The 18,751-nt window shown below is 44.4% G+C and overlaps 1 protein-coding gene and 1 non-coding gene across 3 annotated transcripts; both read right to left on the bottom strand.

Moving 5' to 3' along the window:
* Positions 1-2,002: 2,002 nt before the first annotated feature.
* Positions 2,003-6,682, bottom strand: DRD1 (dopamine receptor D1). Of its 2 annotated transcripts, none has more exons than XM_050793227.1 (2): positions 5,660-6,169; positions 2,003-5,543 (listed from the first exon to the last, which is right to left on the bottom strand). In XM_050793227.1, exon 2 carries the CDS (start codon positions 5,057-5,059, stop codon positions 3,719-3,721), a length of 1,341 nt encoding a protein of 446 aa, XP_050649184.1. In that variant the 5' UTR covers positions 5,060-5,543; positions 5,660-6,169; the 3' UTR covers positions 2,003-3,718. The 2 variants fall into 2 exon arrangements, with proteins under 2 accessions (XP_050649184.1, XP_050649185.1); XM_050793228.1 differs by lacking the exon at positions 5,660-6,169 and adding an exon at positions 6,605-6,682 and having other exon boundaries at positions 2,010-5,543.
* A 6,076-nt stretch (positions 6,683-12,758) lies between these two features.
* LOC126957806 (small nucleolar RNA U13) lies at positions 12,759-12,861 on the bottom strand. Its single transcript, XR_007726968.1, has one exon. It is a non-coding gene; the product is annotated as a small nucleolar RNA U13 (small nucleolar RNA).
* Positions 12,862-18,751: the final 5,890 nt, after the last annotated feature.

The raw sequence follows: 18,751 nt of genomic DNA, 5'->3' as shown, positions 1-18,751 counted from the left end.
CACAGATATAAAAAGCCACTTGCTTCTGGAATACCAGATAACTGCAGCAAAAGACAATAGTGTCTGGGAAAATCCCAAACCACCTGTACTCTGCAAGTCATTTCCACTTGCTTTAAGCACACATACGACAAGTCAAGTATATAGCAAATCCATTATCACTAATGCAACGAATATTGTGATTAACCCCTTCAAAATAGAGATCTTGCAAAGAATCAGTGAGCACATCTCAGTGCTCAGAGCTCTGATAGGCATTAACTTCATTTTAACCCTCCCAAGAACCTGTATATTTATTTCAGTTTCACAAATGGGCAAACAGGCTGAGAGGCAAAGGCGTAGGGCTATGCTCACACAGGTAGCTGCAATTCCTATCTGAAATGTCAGCCCTCCCCTGCCTGAAACAAACCCTGAGCTTTTTTACATTCCAGGCCCTCAGCTGTGGGCTGGCTCTGGGGGAAGGAGTGGCTGACATGCTGCTGGTGCAGGCCTGGATATAAATCATGATGGAGTCCCCAGAGAGTGGAGAGTTCAGAAAGTCACTGAAGTTAGACTACATATCAATTTGCTTTGGGGGGCAACACCCCCACTGAAAAAGTTAATGCAGAGGTTTTACTCCTCCCATTTAACGGCTCAGGATAACTGAGGCTCAGAAAGCATGACTTGCTTAGATGCCAAGAGAAACCAGTAACTTTCCTGAATGAAGCCTACCCTACGCATTGAAACCCAGTGTTCAATCCCCACTTCCACAAAACTTCCTGCTGTGTCAGTGACCAATAAGACCTGTGTATCTAGTTGATTAGGAAAGATGCCTTCTTGGATGGAGAGGGGAAAAAAAGCCTCTCTTTCAAGCTGCCTTAATCTTGGTAAAGTGTTTCACATATATTTAGAATTATTAAGGCTCACAAATACAGTTAAAAATGAAGTGAATGTCATCTTGTAATTTCACTTTTATAATTATAAATCAAGTTCTCTGAAAGGTTCTTTGAGTAAAATTAACATTTCATAAGATGCCCTTTATCCATCCAATATGCCAGGAATCCAAAGTATAGTCTCACGGAAGGTGTATTGAATGTTATAATTATTGAACATAATTTCTAGACATATCACTCATTTTCACTCTTTTGCCAAGGAGATAAAACTGTAAAGGCTCCGATTTCATTAGTTTGACAATTCTGCCTGTGCATTGTAGCTTGTGTTGCTGAGCTTCCAATTTAAAAACAAAATTAGGCTTCAAAGAATAAAGATACCCATAAAGTTATGAAACAGAGAGAAAAGACATCATGCTTTATGGGTGCTCATTCTAGATATGTTCATTATATGCCAAAGCCCAGAGAAGGCAAATTCGGAATTGAAAAAGACACCATCTGTTATGTGATGTTCCAAATTACACACTTAACCCGTAATTTCTATATCACCTGCCGTTTAGCTGTTCTCTTTCCTCAGTACAGGAAAAAAAAATGGCTCAGCATATTAACTGAGTAGCTTTGGCAGGACCTATGGATGTGCCTCGTAAGACATTTTGGTAAGCTCAGCATCACAACCTGTATATTCTGTCCAGAAAAAAAAATTGTTATATTTTACTTTTAAAACAACCATCACATGTACGATGGTTGCCATCAGCTGAGAGGCTACAACAACCCAGTAGCAAGTCATGGTCTTTTCTGAAATTTTTATTTTCTTTAAAATAGGCTTTTTGAAAGAAAAAGCAGAGATTTTAGAAAGTTTTAAAATCTGTGAAATGAAAAGTAAAATAATTCCTCAAGTAATTCCTCTTTTCAAAAAAAATTATTAAGACAGAAGACAAAAGAGTATATAGCCCAAATCAGAAAACATTTTCACTCGAAATATTCAAAGGCAACATGTGCCATATGTAACAGAAGAAACTCCCATTGAAGAAAAAATATATATATACTTGAAAATGCCTGTGTTTCCTTCCTTGTAGATCTGAAATGTTCTAGTTTTAAAAACACGTTTAGCAAACGCAACACAGCTCATTCAGGGTTGATTTGAGTTCACAAAATATTTTTATTATGTGTAAGAAAGCATACAGCCAATAAAATTAAGAAAACATTCACAATACATAAATAACACAGACCTGATGCAGGAGATATTTTTCAGATTTTTTTTCTTTTCACGGATTGCATCTAAATGTTAAGTTCATTGCTTATCAAGAAGAATACTTTGTAAACATTTCAAAGAAACTCTGTTGAAATGCCTCACGAGTTGGCATCTGGCAAGGGAGGCTTATGATACTTTTTACAGTCCAGGTGATGATGCAGGAACTTGATTCCAAAGCACAGAGAAAGGACTAGCATTTGTCAAAAGAGATGCTGATGGCTTTAGGGGGCTCAATACCCCCAAAGGGAAGGATTCTTCTGTTTCTCCCACCAACAGAAGCATCTGACTCAAGGATGATAATGAGGCACTATTCGTTAGTCAGTATACCATTAACATTTAAAGACTTCTTTAAAACTCAGCTCTAAATTCAGATTGAAGCACTACAAAAAGTAGCCCCACTGAGTGGCTTGGTTTGACCTGGTAAGTTGGAAATGCAGGGTTTGAGTCTGGTCCCTTAGTGGGACTGCTGTAACCCACTGTCCTTGCTATGCATCTCTCTCCAGGAAAGCCATTTGTCTGGTTCAGAAAAACTACCTGACACGTGAAATGAGAAAAGATGGAGAGGGCCAATTATTTTACATAAATACAAAGCAGCGTATACTTTTCATTACCAACTAAGATCATAAATTTAATGCTGGGTTCCTCTTAAGCTGGCTTTTATTTAAGATATTTACAGAATTGCAAATTCCCCTGGGAAAGTCTTTTGTCATTTAAAACATTTTGAACACAGTAGTAGCTGTACTTTTTTAAATTTTTCAAAATCTTTTCAGAAAAGAAAGCATTTATAGCATTTGTCAATTCTCACCTTGCATTTATTTGTATCCATGAATTTTAAGGAATCATTTCAACTTTATTCTCTTATCTATCAGTTTCTGCTATGTTTCTAGAAGTTACATGAACATTTAGAATGTCACAGAATCTGTGTGTTTGTTTCATTGACTTATAAAGTGCTAGTTAAATGGCCAGAAATGTGGTTGTAAGGTCTTGGATAAAGCTCATTAATTTATCCTATTAAATATGATAAATATAGATTTATTATATAATAAATTAAAAATATCCATATATACAATAAATAAATAGAACCAATATCAACAAAACATCTCTCAATTCTGGAGAAAATTTTCATTCCTACCGTGAGGCTCAATTAATGTTTTAGAAATAATGGATGAAGGCATGCACCTACCTTTACAATCTGAAAACTTTGCTTGGAACAGTGTTAGCACCTGTTTGTATACAGCAAACTCAACCCATCTCATTTTCTTCCCAGAAAGATTTGATTTTAAGTGAAGCTGTTCACTGTTGATTCTTTGCCCTATTTTGTAAGTCCTAAGATAAGAATAAATTTCTAAAAACAATTCTGAAGCCAAAGACATGTCCCTTGTGGCTCCCCATGTTTATAGTGTCCCCGTTTGATTGACTATGAACAACACGGGAAATACACTGGAATGTATTTGAAAATAGAGTTAGTTGTGTGTTGGAAAGCAGCAGAGGGCTCTCCTGACACCTCAGAGTCTCACCATACCTTAGTTTCTTAACAGCAAGCCCCAGAGCAAGTTCCTCTAGCTTTTGGGATGAGCACGTGTGGCAGGATTCATCTGGGAGTTCAAGTTGGGTGCTGTCCGTTTTGTGTGATGGGTTGGATCTTCTCCAGAGAGACGTCAGTGTCATAGTCCAATATGACCGATAGGGCTGGGGACAGCTTCTCCAAGGGTCTGGCGATTCCAGCTGCCTCCTCCTTTTTCAGGTCCTCAGAGGAGCCCACAGCATGTGGGATCAGGTAAACCAGATTGCACTCCTTGGAGATAGAACCTCGTGGCTCGTGATGGCTGGAAAACATCGCGGCCCCATTGTTATTGATACTCACCGTCTCTATGGCATTATTTGTCGCCGGGCAAAGTCTGTAGCATCCTAAGAGGGTTGAAAATGCCTTCCGAAAATCAGCATTAAAGGCATAAATGATGGGGTTCAAGGATGAATTAGCCCACCCAAACCACACAAACACGTCAAAGGTGATGGAATCGATGCAGAAGGGCTGCGTCTCCCCAGACCCGCAGAACGGCAAAATGCAGTTCAGGATGAAGAAAGGTAGCCAACAGCACACAAACACGCCCATGATCACTGACAGAGTCTTCAGGACTTTAGTTTCTCTTTTGAAGGACATCTTAAAAGAACTTTCCGGTTGAGAACATTCGACAGGCTTTCCATTACCTGTGGTGGTCTGGCAATTCTTGGCATGGACTGCTGCCCTCTCCAAGGCCGCAATGCGCCGTATTTGTTTCTGAGCAATCCTGTAGATCCTGGTGTACGTGACAATCATGATGGCCACAGGGATGTAAAAACTTATTACAGAGGATGAGATGGCATATGTCCTGCTGAGGCTGGAATCACAGTTGTCTATGGTCTCAGCCAGGGAAGTGGCATTCCCATCAGAGGGGCTGGTGGGTTTTGCCTTGTGCCAGCTGAGCTGCACTGGGATGAAGGAGATGAGTACAGACAAGGTCCATGCCACACTGATCAGGATGAAGGCTGCCTTGGGGGTCATCTTTCTCTCATACCGGAAAGGGCTGGAGATAGCCCAGTACCTGTCCACGCTGATCACACAGAGGTTGAGGATGGACGCGGTGGAGCACATGATGTCAAAGGCCACCCAGATGTTACAGAAGGACCCAAAGGGCCAGAAGCCAGCAATCTCAGCCACTGCTTTCCAGGGCATGACCAAGACGGCCACCAAGAGATCTGACACGGCCAAGGAGATGACAAAGAAGTTGGTAACCTTGGACCGCAGGTGTCGGAACCTGATAACGGCAGCACAGACCAGCGTGTTCCCCAGGAGCGTGGACAGGATGAGCAGCGACAGGAAACAGGCAGTGAGGATACGAACAGAGAAGTCCCTCTCCACCACCAGCCCAGTCCCGTCCATGGCAGAGGTGTTCAGAGTCCTCATCTTCCTAAGGGAAAGCACATCAGGGGCTCTGACACCCCTCAAGTTCCTAAGCAGGGAATAGGGGTCAGTCAGATTTCCAGGAGTCCTCCCCACCAGGCAGCCCCTTGCACCGCCCTATTGCTTCCCTGGCAGAGGACTTCACCAACATTCCATCAGAGGACTGCTTGAGTGGCAATCCAAGTCAGTCCTGCGGACTGTCACTCTTGATTTCTACATTTGTCTTCTGACTTCCTTGCTGCAGGTCACTGTCCTGGGCACCAGAAAGCCCCTGAATTCCCCCAAATAAAGCGTTGGCTTTTTAGCATGTTCTAAATCATCAATCCAGTGACTCCTGGGCCTCTGCTCTGCTAGTCAGTTGCAATCACATTTCGGGGCTGTTGCTTCTCTGGTGATCACAGGAAATTCTCCCCTTCTGAGACTCAGCTGAAAATACATGTCTTCTCGCTCCACCAAGCCGCTGGCTCCTCAGCAGCTCTCCAAACGCCTTAAAAAGCAAAGAGAAAACACACGGTCTTTCTCCAAGACTTAAGCAGATCGCGTCTTTACTCACGTCAAGCCCAACCTAATAATCCCCAGGGCAAGCCCGTCCCAGCCACCTACCTTGCCTTGGGGTCGTCTCTCTCAAAGCCCCTGGAGCTTGGAATGTGGACTTCGCCAGGCGCAACGGCTCTGAAACGCTGTGGAAACGCGCCTGAGCCCAGTCAGCTGCGAGCAGCAGGGGTTTGGCTCCCGGTGCGCAAAAATCGCCGGGGTGCGTTTGGGGAAAGGATCCCACGCCAGGTACCCAGACAGGAGGCGCCGCCCCACTGCCTTGAACAGCTAGGGATTGTTCAAAGGGCACTGGACCCAGGCTAAGGGCTCCTGGGCGCTCGAAGCTTCCTTGGGAGAGAGCATTCCCAGGACTGGTCCCCTGGGCAGCTTCTTTTCTCGTCTTCCTTTCGAGAGCCCAGAGCCTTGGCGAACCTCGGGCGGCCTTCAGCCCTACAGGGCAGGGCCCTGCGCCTCCCGGCAGAAACTGCCCGCGACTTCTCAGGAGCCTGTGGCAATGCGAGGCAGCGAGCCGAGCTGGCACCAGCAGGCGCACGGGCCGGCGGGGTTCCCGCGGGGCACAGCCCACCCCGCCCGCGCGTCCCCTCCCCTGCCCTGGGGGCGGTCCTCGCTTGACAGTCAGAGTTGCGGGCGACAGCCGCACGTGGTCCCCCTGGATGGTTCTGCGGGCGAGGTGGGCGGAGGACGCCCGGGTGAGTGCTTGCACTCCTTGGTTATCTCGCCAGTCTCCGGAGCTCAGCGCAGCACGCGCAGGGCCGGCGAGACAAATCCGATGTCAGAACCTCAAGTAAGCTTGAGTCCCCTGAAAGCAAAGCTCGGCCCCGACATCCAGCGCCTCTTGGGGTCAACCCCTAGCCCGACCCAAAGCCATAAGCGAGCAGGAGCCCCCCATTCTCTGCACACCAACTCCCAGAACTGCCGGCCGACGTCCGACCTGCGTTGTCTCCAAGTGCCCCCTAAGTAGGCTGAGAGATGCCCGTGGGCGCCTGTACTCACCGCTCGCAGGGAGGGCGCGGCGCAGCGGCGATCCGGGCCAGCGCGCGCCGCTGCGCCACGAGGGGACACACTCCTTCTCCGCCCCGGTGGCGGGCGCGTCCCGGCTGCGGTCAACGCCGGACTGCAGCGGGTGCCCCGCGCCTACCCAGCGCCCCAACCCGAGCGCCGCGCGCTCCGTGTGCCCGGAGCGCCCTCTGCCGGCGGCTGCGACTTCCCGAGACCCCGCTGTGCCCTCGCAGGGACCAACCTCACTCACAAGCGTTCCAGCGACCGCCAGGGACCCGCGCCGCGGCTCGTTTTTCCCGGTCCATGACTGCCAACCTGAAAACAGGGAAGCGGAATCTTCTTCACTCAGGGCTCCTCCGCTTGAAATGCCCCGAAAAAAGGACATGGGTGAAAAATTTTACTTTGCTGGCATTGTATTCGTGAACCAATGTTTCCTCCTGTGCGCCCACTGCGTTCAAACCTGGGGTGCTAGAGCAGGCAAGACGCAAGCCTTACTGTCAAAGAGAAAGGCAGAGCGGGCATTGACTCGGCAGCAGCCGTGTTGCCGGTGCACTCTTTACGTTGTTCCCCCGTTAAAACAATCCTTCCCCCGCTCCGGGGTCGGCTCATCCCGGTTCGCCCAAGTGGAAATGCGGCTCAGAAAGGTAGCGGGGCCTGCTCAAAGTCATGCAGCTAACGCGGGAGCTGCGCCGTTGCCCACCTGTTCTTTTAACTCAGCACATGTGGTATAGGAACCCACAAACTGGAAACTTACCTACAGGGCTAAAATACAAGGAAGAGCCATATGGAGGCAGCAGGGCCTGGTGGAGAAGGAGCCCCCAGCCTCTCCTGGTTGCCCCAGGCAAGCTCACAGGTGAGACTTTGCACTAATTGTGCGGAAATTGCGACATTGTGGTGCCTTCCTGTGCCTTCCCGAAAGGTATGAGGAGAATAAGCATGGAGCCCCCGGGTCACACTGCCTGACCGCCTGGTCCTGCCCTGCCACTGTCGGCTGCAATGTGCACTCTCTCCTCTCTGAGCTCGGGTTCTTCCTCAATGAAACCACGAGGACTTAACAGGATTGTCCTAAGTATTAACTGAGACGGTGTTTCCAGAGGGCTTGGCACCAAACCTAGGAGCCCGTCAACCCTCCCTGGGCAGGAACCCCTGGCACCCAATAAAAAACCAACAGTCCAGGCCAGGCACGGCGGCTTACGCCTGTAATCCCTGCACTTTGGGAGGCCGAGGCAGGCAGATCATGAGGTCAGGAGATCGAGACCATCCTGGCTAACACGGTGAAACCCCGTCTCTACTAAAAATACAAAAAATTAGCCGGGCGTGGTGGCAGGTGCCTGGTAGTCCCAGCTACTCGGGAGGCTGAGGCAGGAGAATGGTGTGAACCTGGGAGGCGGAGCTTGCAGTGAGCCGAGATCGCGCCACTGCACTCCAGACTGGGCGACAGAGCGAGACTCCGTTTCAAAAAAAAAAAAAAAACCCAACAGTCCAATCTCCACAAGAGCCATGCAACATATCAGAAGCAAAAATTTTCTCTGGGAAAAAAAAAAAAAAAACCTAAACCAAGTAATAATTCCATTTAGTTCGCCAGCACAAACTGTACCTTGGTTATTTGTTTGTTTATTTATTTATTTATTTATTTATTTAGAGGCAGAGTCTTGCTCTGTCACCCAGGCTGGAGTGTAATGGCTCTGTCTTAGCTCACTGTAACCTCTGCCTCCTGGGTTCAAGCGCTTCTCCTGCCTCAGCCGCCCAAGTAGCTGGGATTGCAGGTGTCTGCCACAACGCCCGGGTAATTTTTTGTCTTTTTAGTAGAGATGGGGTTTCACTATGTTGACCAGGCTAGTCTTAAACTCCTGACCTCAGGTGATCCACCTGCCTTGGCCTCCCAAAGCGCTGGGATTACAGGCGCCAGCCATCGCGCTCGGCCTTTTGCACCTTGGCTTTAAATGAAACGACCGTATTGCTGGCACAGACCCTCCTGTGCCTGTGCTCACAGCTCTCTCCTCCCACCCACGGCCTTGCTGTCACACACAGCGTCCAACAGACTGGGGGTCAGAGACACAATTGTTGCCACACACATTCCTCAAGAACCGCATTTCTATAGAGCCCTAAGTCGTGCTTAACATAACACTTTTGGATCACTTTCCCCAAGGCCATCATTCTCCAAGCTTCTTGACCTTGTTTCATTTTCTTTCTTTCCCTTTTACTAATAAACACAAATTAAATATATGTTTCTGGTTCGAGACTGTCATGTAAGCCTGAGCATTTAACTCCTGACATTCTACATTGGCATCTGCAATTTTCCACTGAAACTACCCAGAAATAAAATAGGTAGGGGAAATTCAGCATTAACCTTGGAAAGCAGGAAAGGGTGGGGTCCTGATCTGCAGGATAAGAGCCAGCGGGATTGGAATGGGGGAGGCAGGACTCTGTAGGAATATTCCATATGGCAAGAAAATGTACTTCAGGAAGTAACCTCGAAAGAACACACTAACTGCCCTGCCACCCCAAAATCGAGGTAGCACACACCGGAGGTGAGGATGAGGCCAATTTGAGGGGTAAAATTTCTGTCTAATGACTGCCTTTCAGAAGTGCCCGCAGTTCCCCAGTCTTCTCAGAGCCAACAACAATGCCGCCGTTCTTGTAATTAAAACAAGGATGACAAACACATCACAACACCTGGGCTTCAGGTGGTATCACACTCAAGAAAACATCAGTTTAACAGTGGAAAAATATTTGACATGACATTTAAATATTAATCAAAATTTTGTTCAAAGGAACATTCATAGCATACTTCATGTTCTCATTTCTCTCAAGCCCACCAGCTGCTCAAAAAAACTTTTTTGTTTTGCTTGAAAAATCACCTAAAGTATTTCAAACTAGCCCATACTGACCTTTATCTTTTTCTCTCCACCCATTTACCTGACAAGTCCAGGTGATCAAATCAACACACAGCATTTTGGTAGTGGTTGAGAGCTATATTTCTCCACCACAAGTAAATTCCTGTCATTTTCAATGTCAGATATTAAATCTCCTCCCTACCCATATGCTGTGGTTTGAATGTCTGCCAAAACTCATGTTGAAATTTAATTGCCATTGTGACAAGATTAAGAGTTGGGGCCTTTAAGAGGTGATTAGGCCAAAGGGTTCTGCCCTCCTGAATGGACTAATACCACTATCTTGTTATCTCTGGAGTGGGTTAGTTACTGCTGGAGGGAGCTCCTGATAAAAGGATAAGTTCAGCCTCCATTCCCACCCTGCCTCTTGTGTACTCCCTTCTTCTGCCAAGTTATGATGTCACCGCATGATGTGGGACTTCCCAGCCTCCAGGAACTTGAGCCAAATAAACTTCATTGTTTATAGTTTACATAGTCGGTGGTATTCTGTTACAGTAGCAGAAAACAGACTAGACATCATAACACATAAAAAAAGGCTCAGAAACCCAGCCAGCAAAGCAAAACCTGCTAAACAGGCAGAGAAGGAGAGAACCTGAGAATAACCAAGGAGGTGATTTTGTTTCAGATCACCAGGAAAACCAGAGTGTTGGACCAGTTTCTCTATCATTCTATAACTCAATGCCTGAGGTGCCTTCCTAACAGACATAGGTCACTGGCTTTTGAACATCATTGCTGAGAGAACAGGAAAGAGTAAAATGGAGCTTAAATCTCAGTGTTTCACTTTGCACAGAGTGTGAATTTCAGAGGAACTTACAGTTTTGCTAGAGGTTTGGAGTTTTTCCTATTTTCTTACTTGAAGCTAAGGTGAAACAAAGCCTTCCATTTTGTTCTATAAAAATCTCCCCCACAAACATCAAGAACACAAATAAAAATGCAATCAGGTATTAGATCATGCTGAGAATGTAAACCCAACACAAAAGCACCTTTGTTTAACAAATTAGTATGTCTTTTAAGCTCTACCGTGTGTGATTTACGCACAGAGAAGAGGGGGAGGTCAAAATGATGCTTTTCAACAAATCTTTATTTGGAGTATATAAAAGTCGGTGAATACAGAAGGCACACTATCAAAGGGGAGCTTAATCTCATAAAAGAATAAATAAAACAACGGAACTGTCAAGTATATCAAATGATGTATTTAAGAGTCTTTAGGATTGTTAAAGCTGACTTTATACACAAAATGATTAGCTTATGATGTTAGTGAAAAGAGAGAAAGTTTGGCTGACCTTGACTAAGTAACTAGAATGCTTGTTTCCGACAGTAAATGTAACTTCTCTGAAATTCCTAATCCTGTGTCGTATTTTCCTCTCCTATAGTTACACAATTCAATAATCAACACTTTAAAATTTCAAAATCAATATATATCAGTTTCTTCAGTGGTTGATAGGTAGTGGAACGCGCATAATGTGTTTTCTATTGTTGCACCTGCTCTTTTTTCCCTTTTTCCCCTCTTTTCTGCCTTTTATAGGCTTAACTGAGTAGTTTTTATAATTCCACTTTATCTTTTTTATTGACTAATTTTCTATAATTTTTTGTTATTTTCATGGTTGCTTTAGAGTTAATATCATTTCTCTGTCTATATATATTTATACACACATATACACATATATATTTTATAACATACATATGTAATATTTTTCAAAGCCTGCATTTAAGTGATATTATATCATTCCATGTATCATTAAGAACATTACAATAGTATTCTTCCAAGTCTTCTTAAATGGTCAATTATCTTTTAAAGAACTCTTAAGTAATAAGAAATAAATACTGTATGTTTCCCATGTGCCATTTCTGATGTTCTTCCTTTTTATGTAGATCCATATTGCCATCTGGGATCATCTTTCTGCTAGAAGGACGACCTTTAACATTTCCTGAAGTGCAGGGCTGCTGGTGGTTGATTTTTTTCAGTTTTTATATCTCTAAAAAGTATCCATTTTGCTTTCATTCTTGAAAGATATTTTTGCTAGGTATAGAATTCTAGATGGACAGATTTTTCATTTTAATGGTTTCAGATGTTGATCTGCTATCTTCTTATTTATATTTTTTCCAACAAAATATCTGCTATCAACCTTATCTTTGTCCCTCTCTACATAACATGTCTTTCTTTTCTCTGGCTATTAAGATTGTTTTTTCTTTATCACCGGTTTTAAGTGATTTGATCAAGATCTACCTAACAATAGTTTTCTTCAAATCTTTAGCATGTTTTTCTAGTCTATAGGCTTACAGTTTTTGTCAATTTGGAAAACTGTGGTCATTATTCCTTAATTTTTTTTTTATTTTTATTTTTTTAACAGAGTCTCACTCTGTCATTCAGGCTAGAGTGCAGTGGCACAACCTCTGCTCACTGCAACTTTGGCCTCCTGGGCTCAAGTGATTCTTCTGCCCCAGCCTCCTGAGTAGCTGGGATTACAGGTGCACACCACCACGCCCAGCTAATTTTTGTATTTCTAATAAAGATGGGGTTTCAGCAGGTTGGCCACGCCGGTCTCGAACTCCTAACCTCAAGTGATCTGCCCACTCGGCCTCCCAAAGTGTTGGGATTACCGGCGTGAGCCACTGCACCTGGCCTAAATAGTTCTTTTTATCTTTCCCCTTTCATTCTCTTCTTTTGGTTCGTTAAATGCATGGACTGCTTGCAGTTGGCCTCCAACTCGCTGATGCAGATTCTCTTCTCTTTACTCTCTTTTCCCTCTGTATTTCATTCTGGATAGTTTCTATTGTTATATCTTCGAGTCAACTAACATTTTTCTTCTGCAAGGACTAACGTGTTGTCAGATCTCATTCTGTGTATTTTTCATCTCACATTTTGTAGTTTTCTTGTCTGAAAGTTCATTTTACGTCTTTTTTACATGTCCTGTGTATCCACTTAACTTTCTGAATATGTGAAATATGGTTATAATAACTATTTTAATGTCCTTCTTTGCTAATTCTAACCTCTGCGTCCATTCAATTGATTTTTCTCTTCATCATAGGTCATATTTGTCTAATTCTTTTCATGCCTGCTCATTTTTTTGGATGTCATACATTGTAAATTTTATCTAGTTGGTGCTAGCCTTTTCATATTCTTAAAAATAGTCTTGAGTTTTGCTCTAGAAGATATTACAGTTATTTGGAAACAGTTTAATCCTTCAGTTCTTGCTTTTTTTCTTTTTCTTTCTTTTTCCCCCTCTTTTTTCTTTTGTTCCTTTCTTTCCTCACATCAGATGAGTGACGTGCTGACACTGTAACAAGGCTTGAGGCAGCGCATCTCACACATGAGCATGAAAACTGAATCATTATGCTTATGAACCACAAAAGGATTCGGGTATTGCTTTTAAGAGGTAGTAGGTAGAACCAGAGCAGAGTTTAATCTGGGTTTATTTATTTTGTGTGACTGAAGCAAGATTCTTTTTCAGTGTATCTGGCTGGTGGTGGCAAACCCTGTTCATGGCCCTGCGTCAGTGCCGGGCACTGAGATACTGTTCCTTGTAATTTCCATACTTAGATTTCTGCACACTCATGTGCTGGTTAGTCCTCTGCTGAACACTCAAAGGGGACTCTCTGAAGATCCCTGGAGTCCTTTCTCTCCCTCTCTCTCTCTCTCTCTCTCTCACTCTGTCTCTTTCTCGGCAGGTCCCTCCTTTGCAGTACTCAGTTCTGTGACCTCTGGTCGTCTTGATCTCCCTGGACCCTTAGTTGTGTTCACTCAACTCAGGCAGTCTGCCCGACTCCTCCTGTGTCCCCCTCCCTGCACTATGGCTTGGAACGTCTTTTGAGGCAGCAAGCTGGGTGACAATAAGGCTCACCTCATTTTTCCCCATCTTTAGGGGATTGCTGTCCTTTGTTTCCTGATGTCCAGTATCTGCAGAAACATTGTTTCATGTATTTTGTCCATTTTATTGGTTGTTTCTGGTGGGAGGGCAAATCCCATCCCTGTTGTTCCATCTTGGCTGGAAGCAGAGATCAAGAAAAGTCACAACTTTTAGATTTATGTCTCAACTTTTTAGGTTTTAAGTCTAAAAAGGCAAAGGAATCTAATCAGGCAGGAAAAACTGAGGTTGGAAATGGAGGCTAGTCCAGTGATACTTTAATACCACAAAACTGCTCCTGGTTCATGACTCTGGCCTGCCATAGAATCAAATTTAGCCCCGGCCCCACCTGTCATTACGGTTCCAGCATTCTCATCTTCCCCCATCTAAATCCTTCATTCTTAAGAGACATAGAGGGTCCACCTGGCTCTGCCTGGTCTTTGGGGGGTATGGGGAGTGCCAATGCTTTGAGAAGGGATGGAATGGTTATGAATACCACCATGCCTTCCCTAAGTATTTTTTGAGTGCCTATTATTGGCCAGGTACTATTCTAGGTGCTGGGAACAAAACAAACCACCCTGTCCTCGTAGATTTTTTATGACAGTGGTAAATGATAAATACTTTTAGCACAACACAATATAGAATTGCTATAAGCTTTGATTTTGTTGAAAAAGAAAAATGTGCTTGCTAGCAAAATCATAACCTAAGCTGAGATGAAAGACAGGCTAATCCACAAAAATTGTTTACCCTGTGTAAACGTAGAATCTATTTAAGTCACTTAGAGAGTCTTCTTTAGGCCATTTATAGAAGACATGAATGAAGCCCAGGGGAGAGTCTCTGCAGCGAAAAATGCTGAAGTGGCTCTTGAGGCTGAAAATCAATGCTTTGTGAAGAAACAAAAGCTACTAATTTGTCTACTGGGCCCATGAGATTGTATATCACTGGAGGAGCCCAGAGAGTATCCTTCAATTCACAAAGGGCTTTCCTCTCAGCCTGCCTCTGCGTTGATTTAATTACTTCCCCTCCCTAGAACATATGCACTGGTCACTCTCACCCCCAGCTTCAGGTATCCCAGTTCGGGAGACGAGCCTGGGGCTGCAGTGGAAGGAACAGTGGGTCAGGCAGACCTGGGTTTGAATCTTGGCCCCATTACTGTCAAGCTGTGGGGCCTTGTTCAAGTTTCTTCACCTAGATGCCCTCCTTATCTCCCACCCCTGAAACTGCAAATACAGCTACTAAGAAGCTTACATGAAATCCCGTCCGAAGTATCAAGCAGGTGGGCACAGATCACGAAATCTTCCCTTGCATTGCATTTTGTCTTGGCAAAGGCTGTTTGTAAAGTGTACATTCGTTGGTCTTTGCCAGTCCAGCATCCATTTCACCTTCTCTGAAGAAAACATTCCAGATTACTTTGGGGGAATTACCTGTTCTAGTGGTCTGATAGGGCCTGTCCCTCCCTAGCTAAGGAAATAGACACATGGCCTGAGACAGGTTGACCAGATGCTTCCTCCCTGAGATTTGTATCTTCAGCAGAAGGACAGATAAATTGAACCCATGTGAATGAAATAGCATCAGCCTCATCAGCATCCCTCTGACCAGACTGCTTCTGCTGTGAGACTATGCATGGAACTCATGCTTCCAGAAGCCCTGGGTGCTTTGTTCCTTTTCCTTTCTCAAGCCTGGCTCCACAGCCTCCCCTCCACTCAGTGTTACCTTTCCAGTGAATTTCCATTTGATTAGGTTAGCCATAGTACATTTCTGTGACTTACAGTCAGAGATTTCTATCTGATCAGCTGAAGAAGAAGAGGAAGAGGAGGAGGAGGGAGAGAAGAAAGAGAGAGGGGGGAGGAGGGAAAGAGGAGGAGGGAAAAGGACAGAGAGAGAAAGGAAAGGGGAAGGAATAGGGAAGGAAACACATTTTATGTTTTGTTTGGATTTAACACAACCGGAGCCACAATTTTTGCTTGGCTGGCCAGCAAAGAGAAGAATTAAACACAAGGAACCTCAGGTTTTTTCCTAATTAACAGATGACTGATGACCCTACATAATCTATATAATGATGGATCTTCTCCCAATAATTTATTTCATTTGCAAACTTCATTCCCTATAATAAACATATTTAATAGATTAAATAAATTATGTGTATTACCTGCTTCCAGTGGGCAATCCCCTGATATCTTACCTGGAATCATTGGAGCCAGCAGGCACCAAATCTCCCAATTTTGCACATTGAGATTGGCCTGATTAGCTGTACCTTTAGAAATACAGCTAATGGAGATGCCCATCCCAGCTTTGGGAGGGTGGATAGGGGCACCAAAAGAGACTTTACAGAGGATGCAACACTGAATCTGATCTTAACGGAAGATCTCAGAGGACAAGCTTAGATGAAGAAGGAAGGAAAAGTATGTTCGCAGAAGGAATGCAAAGACTCAGGTGGGAGCGTGTGGGGAGGGGAGAAAAGCAGGGATAGGGAGCGATATGGTTACAGGATTGGGAAAGAAATATAAAGAGGGTCCTTTTAAAATCAGAGCACTTTTGAGGTCAGTGTACTTTTATCCAGAGATTTCTAGAGTCTCAAGGATACCTGAGAGACCTTGTTATGCTCATGAAGTAAAGAAACTGGAAGAAGTCCCCATATTTTAGTGGTTTTGTTACTGGAAAGGGGTCTCAATCTAGACCCCAAGAGAAGGTTCTTGGATCTTGTGCAAGAAAGAATTCAGGGTGAGTCCATAGAGTAAAGTGAAAGCAAATTTATTAGGAAAGTAAAGGAATAAATAATGGCTACTCTGCAGACAGAGCAGCCCCGAGGGCTGCTGGTTGCCCATTTTTATGGCTATTTATTGATTATATGCTAAACAAGGGGTGGATTATTCATGCCTCCCCTCTTTAGACCATATAAGGCAACTTCCTGACATTGCCATGGCTTTCGTAAACTGTCATGGCACTGGTGGGAGTGTAGCAGTGAGGACAACCAGAGGTCACTCTCATCGCCATCTTGGTTTTAGTGGGTTTTGGCTGGCTTTTTTACTGCAGCCTGTTTTATCAGCAAAGTCTTTATGACCTGTATCTTGTGCTAACCTCCTGTCTCACCCTGTGGCTTAGAATGCTTTCACCATCTTGGAATGCAACCCAATAGGTCTCAGACTCATTTTACCCAGTTCCTATTCAAGATGGAGTTGCTCTGGTTCAACACCTCTGACAGCACTAATTTGGAAGAGATGGAAAACTTTGAGGAGGTCCCAGAGAACGGCCAGCAACCTCGCGGACAGAATCCTGGGTACCTTGGGTAAAAGTTTCCTCTCCATGACACCCACAAGACACTGTGGCCCCGATCGCCAGCCCTCCACCTCTCTGGGATTTTTCTATTATATCATCTGTCCACTCAACATCTCCCTCAGATTTTACCTGTGTTTTTTATCAAACTTACCATCTTCCTCCAAAACTCGCTGCTCCTCTTGTAATTCCTCCATTGGTGAAAAACACTGCCTTCGCCATACACAACAACAATCGGACTTCAAAATGAAGAACTTTTGCACATCAAAGGGCACTGTAAACAGAGTAAAAGCACAACCTATAGGCCGGGCGCAGTGGCTTATGCCTGTACTCCTAGCACTTTGGGAGGTTTAGGCAGGCGGATCACGAGGTCAGGAGATCGAGACCATCCTGGCTAACACGGTGAAACCCCGTCTCTACTAAAAATACATTACATATAAGCATTATGTAACGCTTCCCCTGCCTACACCACATTCAGAGTCATACATGCTTGCTCATTCTTCTGGGATTCAGGGAGACATCTGCTCCTTTCACCTGATTTTAACACCCAGTGTTCTAATCCAGGTCTCAAGGTCTCTCATATGGGTTACCTCAACCAGCCTCCCCATCATCATCTCAGCCTCCCCAAGGGCATACACCGTGGACCTGAGTTGTTAGGTCATGGGCTGTGTATCTCTAGCTTTCACAGCAAACCTGTAAAGTAAAATGAGCAGCACCCATAATTGACTGTTCTGTTTCTATCTGAGGCAACTGGATATCGTAGCAAATATTATACACTATTTGCCCCTTTCTTTAAAATGGATTGCTTCCTTACATAAACTTTTACTAGGTCTTAGATTTCTTTAGGCCGTGCTGTACTGGAAGAAATTCTGTGTGCAATCTTGCTGAAGAAGGTCCTCCTAAATGTAGGTAAAGAAAGGAAAAAAGCTGGTGTGGCTCCATCTGGAGATGAAATCCTGAACAGTACAGCCTTTTAGGGAAAAAAAAAAAAAATGATAAAATTGGAAGTAGGAAACATTTCAAGAATAAAACTCCGGGGGGGAAGTTTAGAAGGGGGCTGAGGGATAAGACTACACATCGGGTACAATGTACACTGCTCAGGTGATGGATGCACCAAACTCTCAGAAATCACCACTAAAGAATTTATCCATGTAACCAACACCACCTGTTCCCCAAAAACGATTGAACTAAAAATTTTTAAAAAAATAAAAAAAAATTTTAAAACTCCATTCCCTGATTGGAAACCACAAAAGGGACCTTAAGAGGTTGTCTGTACATGTCTCTTTGGAGATACCTGGGCTCAGGGTCTGCCCTGTGGAATGTGCCTTGAATCTCTCAAGGTCTTTCATGCTCACTGACCATCACAGGAAATGGCATTCAAATCAGCATCTATCATTTTTGGAAGGTTTATAAACTGACATTTTACTTTGCCAGAAATAGGAGACTCAGAATCCAACCTTGTTTGTGTCTTCTCTCATGTTACAGAGGCAAATGACCTGATGGACCTGGCAGATTCCCCATCTTTAAACAATGATGGTTCACGCTGACACTCTGTCCCTGGCTGCAGAAGGCACCTCTTTTTCTGTGCACCTGACACCTTTCTCTCCCAGACTACCTGGTCCTGGTGGGCTGCCCATCATGGGCCTCAACTCCCCTGACCACGTGGGACAGGCACAAGACCCACAACACTCTGTTCAGACTCTCTCTCGGGCATCTGAAATTTCCATGGCGACAGAGGGACAAAAGAAGGACAGAACTGTCTCTTCAACAAATGATGCCGAACTAGATATCTACTTGCCGAAGAATGAAGTCATACCCTCATCTCACAGTATCTACAAAAACTCGCTTAAAATAGACTAAAGAGCTAAACAGAAAAGTTAAAATTATAAAATATAAGGAGGAAGCTTCATGGTATTGGATTTGGCAGTGATTTCTTCTTTATGACACTAAAAGCACAGGCGACAAAAGAAAAAAGACGGAAATTGGACTTCAAAATGAAGAACTTTTGCACATCAAAAGGCACTGTAAACAGAGTAAAAAGACAGCCTATAGGCCAGGCGCGGTGGCTCACGCCTGTAATCCCAGCACTTTGGGAGGCCAAGGCGGGTGAATCACGAGGTCAGGAGATC

Source organism: Macaca thibetana, chromosome 6 (genome assembly GCF_024542745.1).
Source record: "Macaca thibetana thibetana isolate TM-01 chromosome 6, ASM2454274v1, whole genome shotgun sequence".
In the NCBI taxonomy this organism is placed as follows: domain Eukaryota; kingdom Metazoa; phylum Chordata; class Mammalia; order Primates; family Cercopithecidae; genus Macaca; species Macaca thibetana.
This window is presented reverse-complemented; position numbering and strand designations above follow the sequence as displayed.

Excerpts from the sequence above, each read along its gene's own strand:
- DRD1 (XM_050793228.1), bottom strand. The coding sequence starts at position 5,059 with ATGAGGACTCTGAACACCTCTGCCATGGACGGGACTGGGCTGGTGGTG.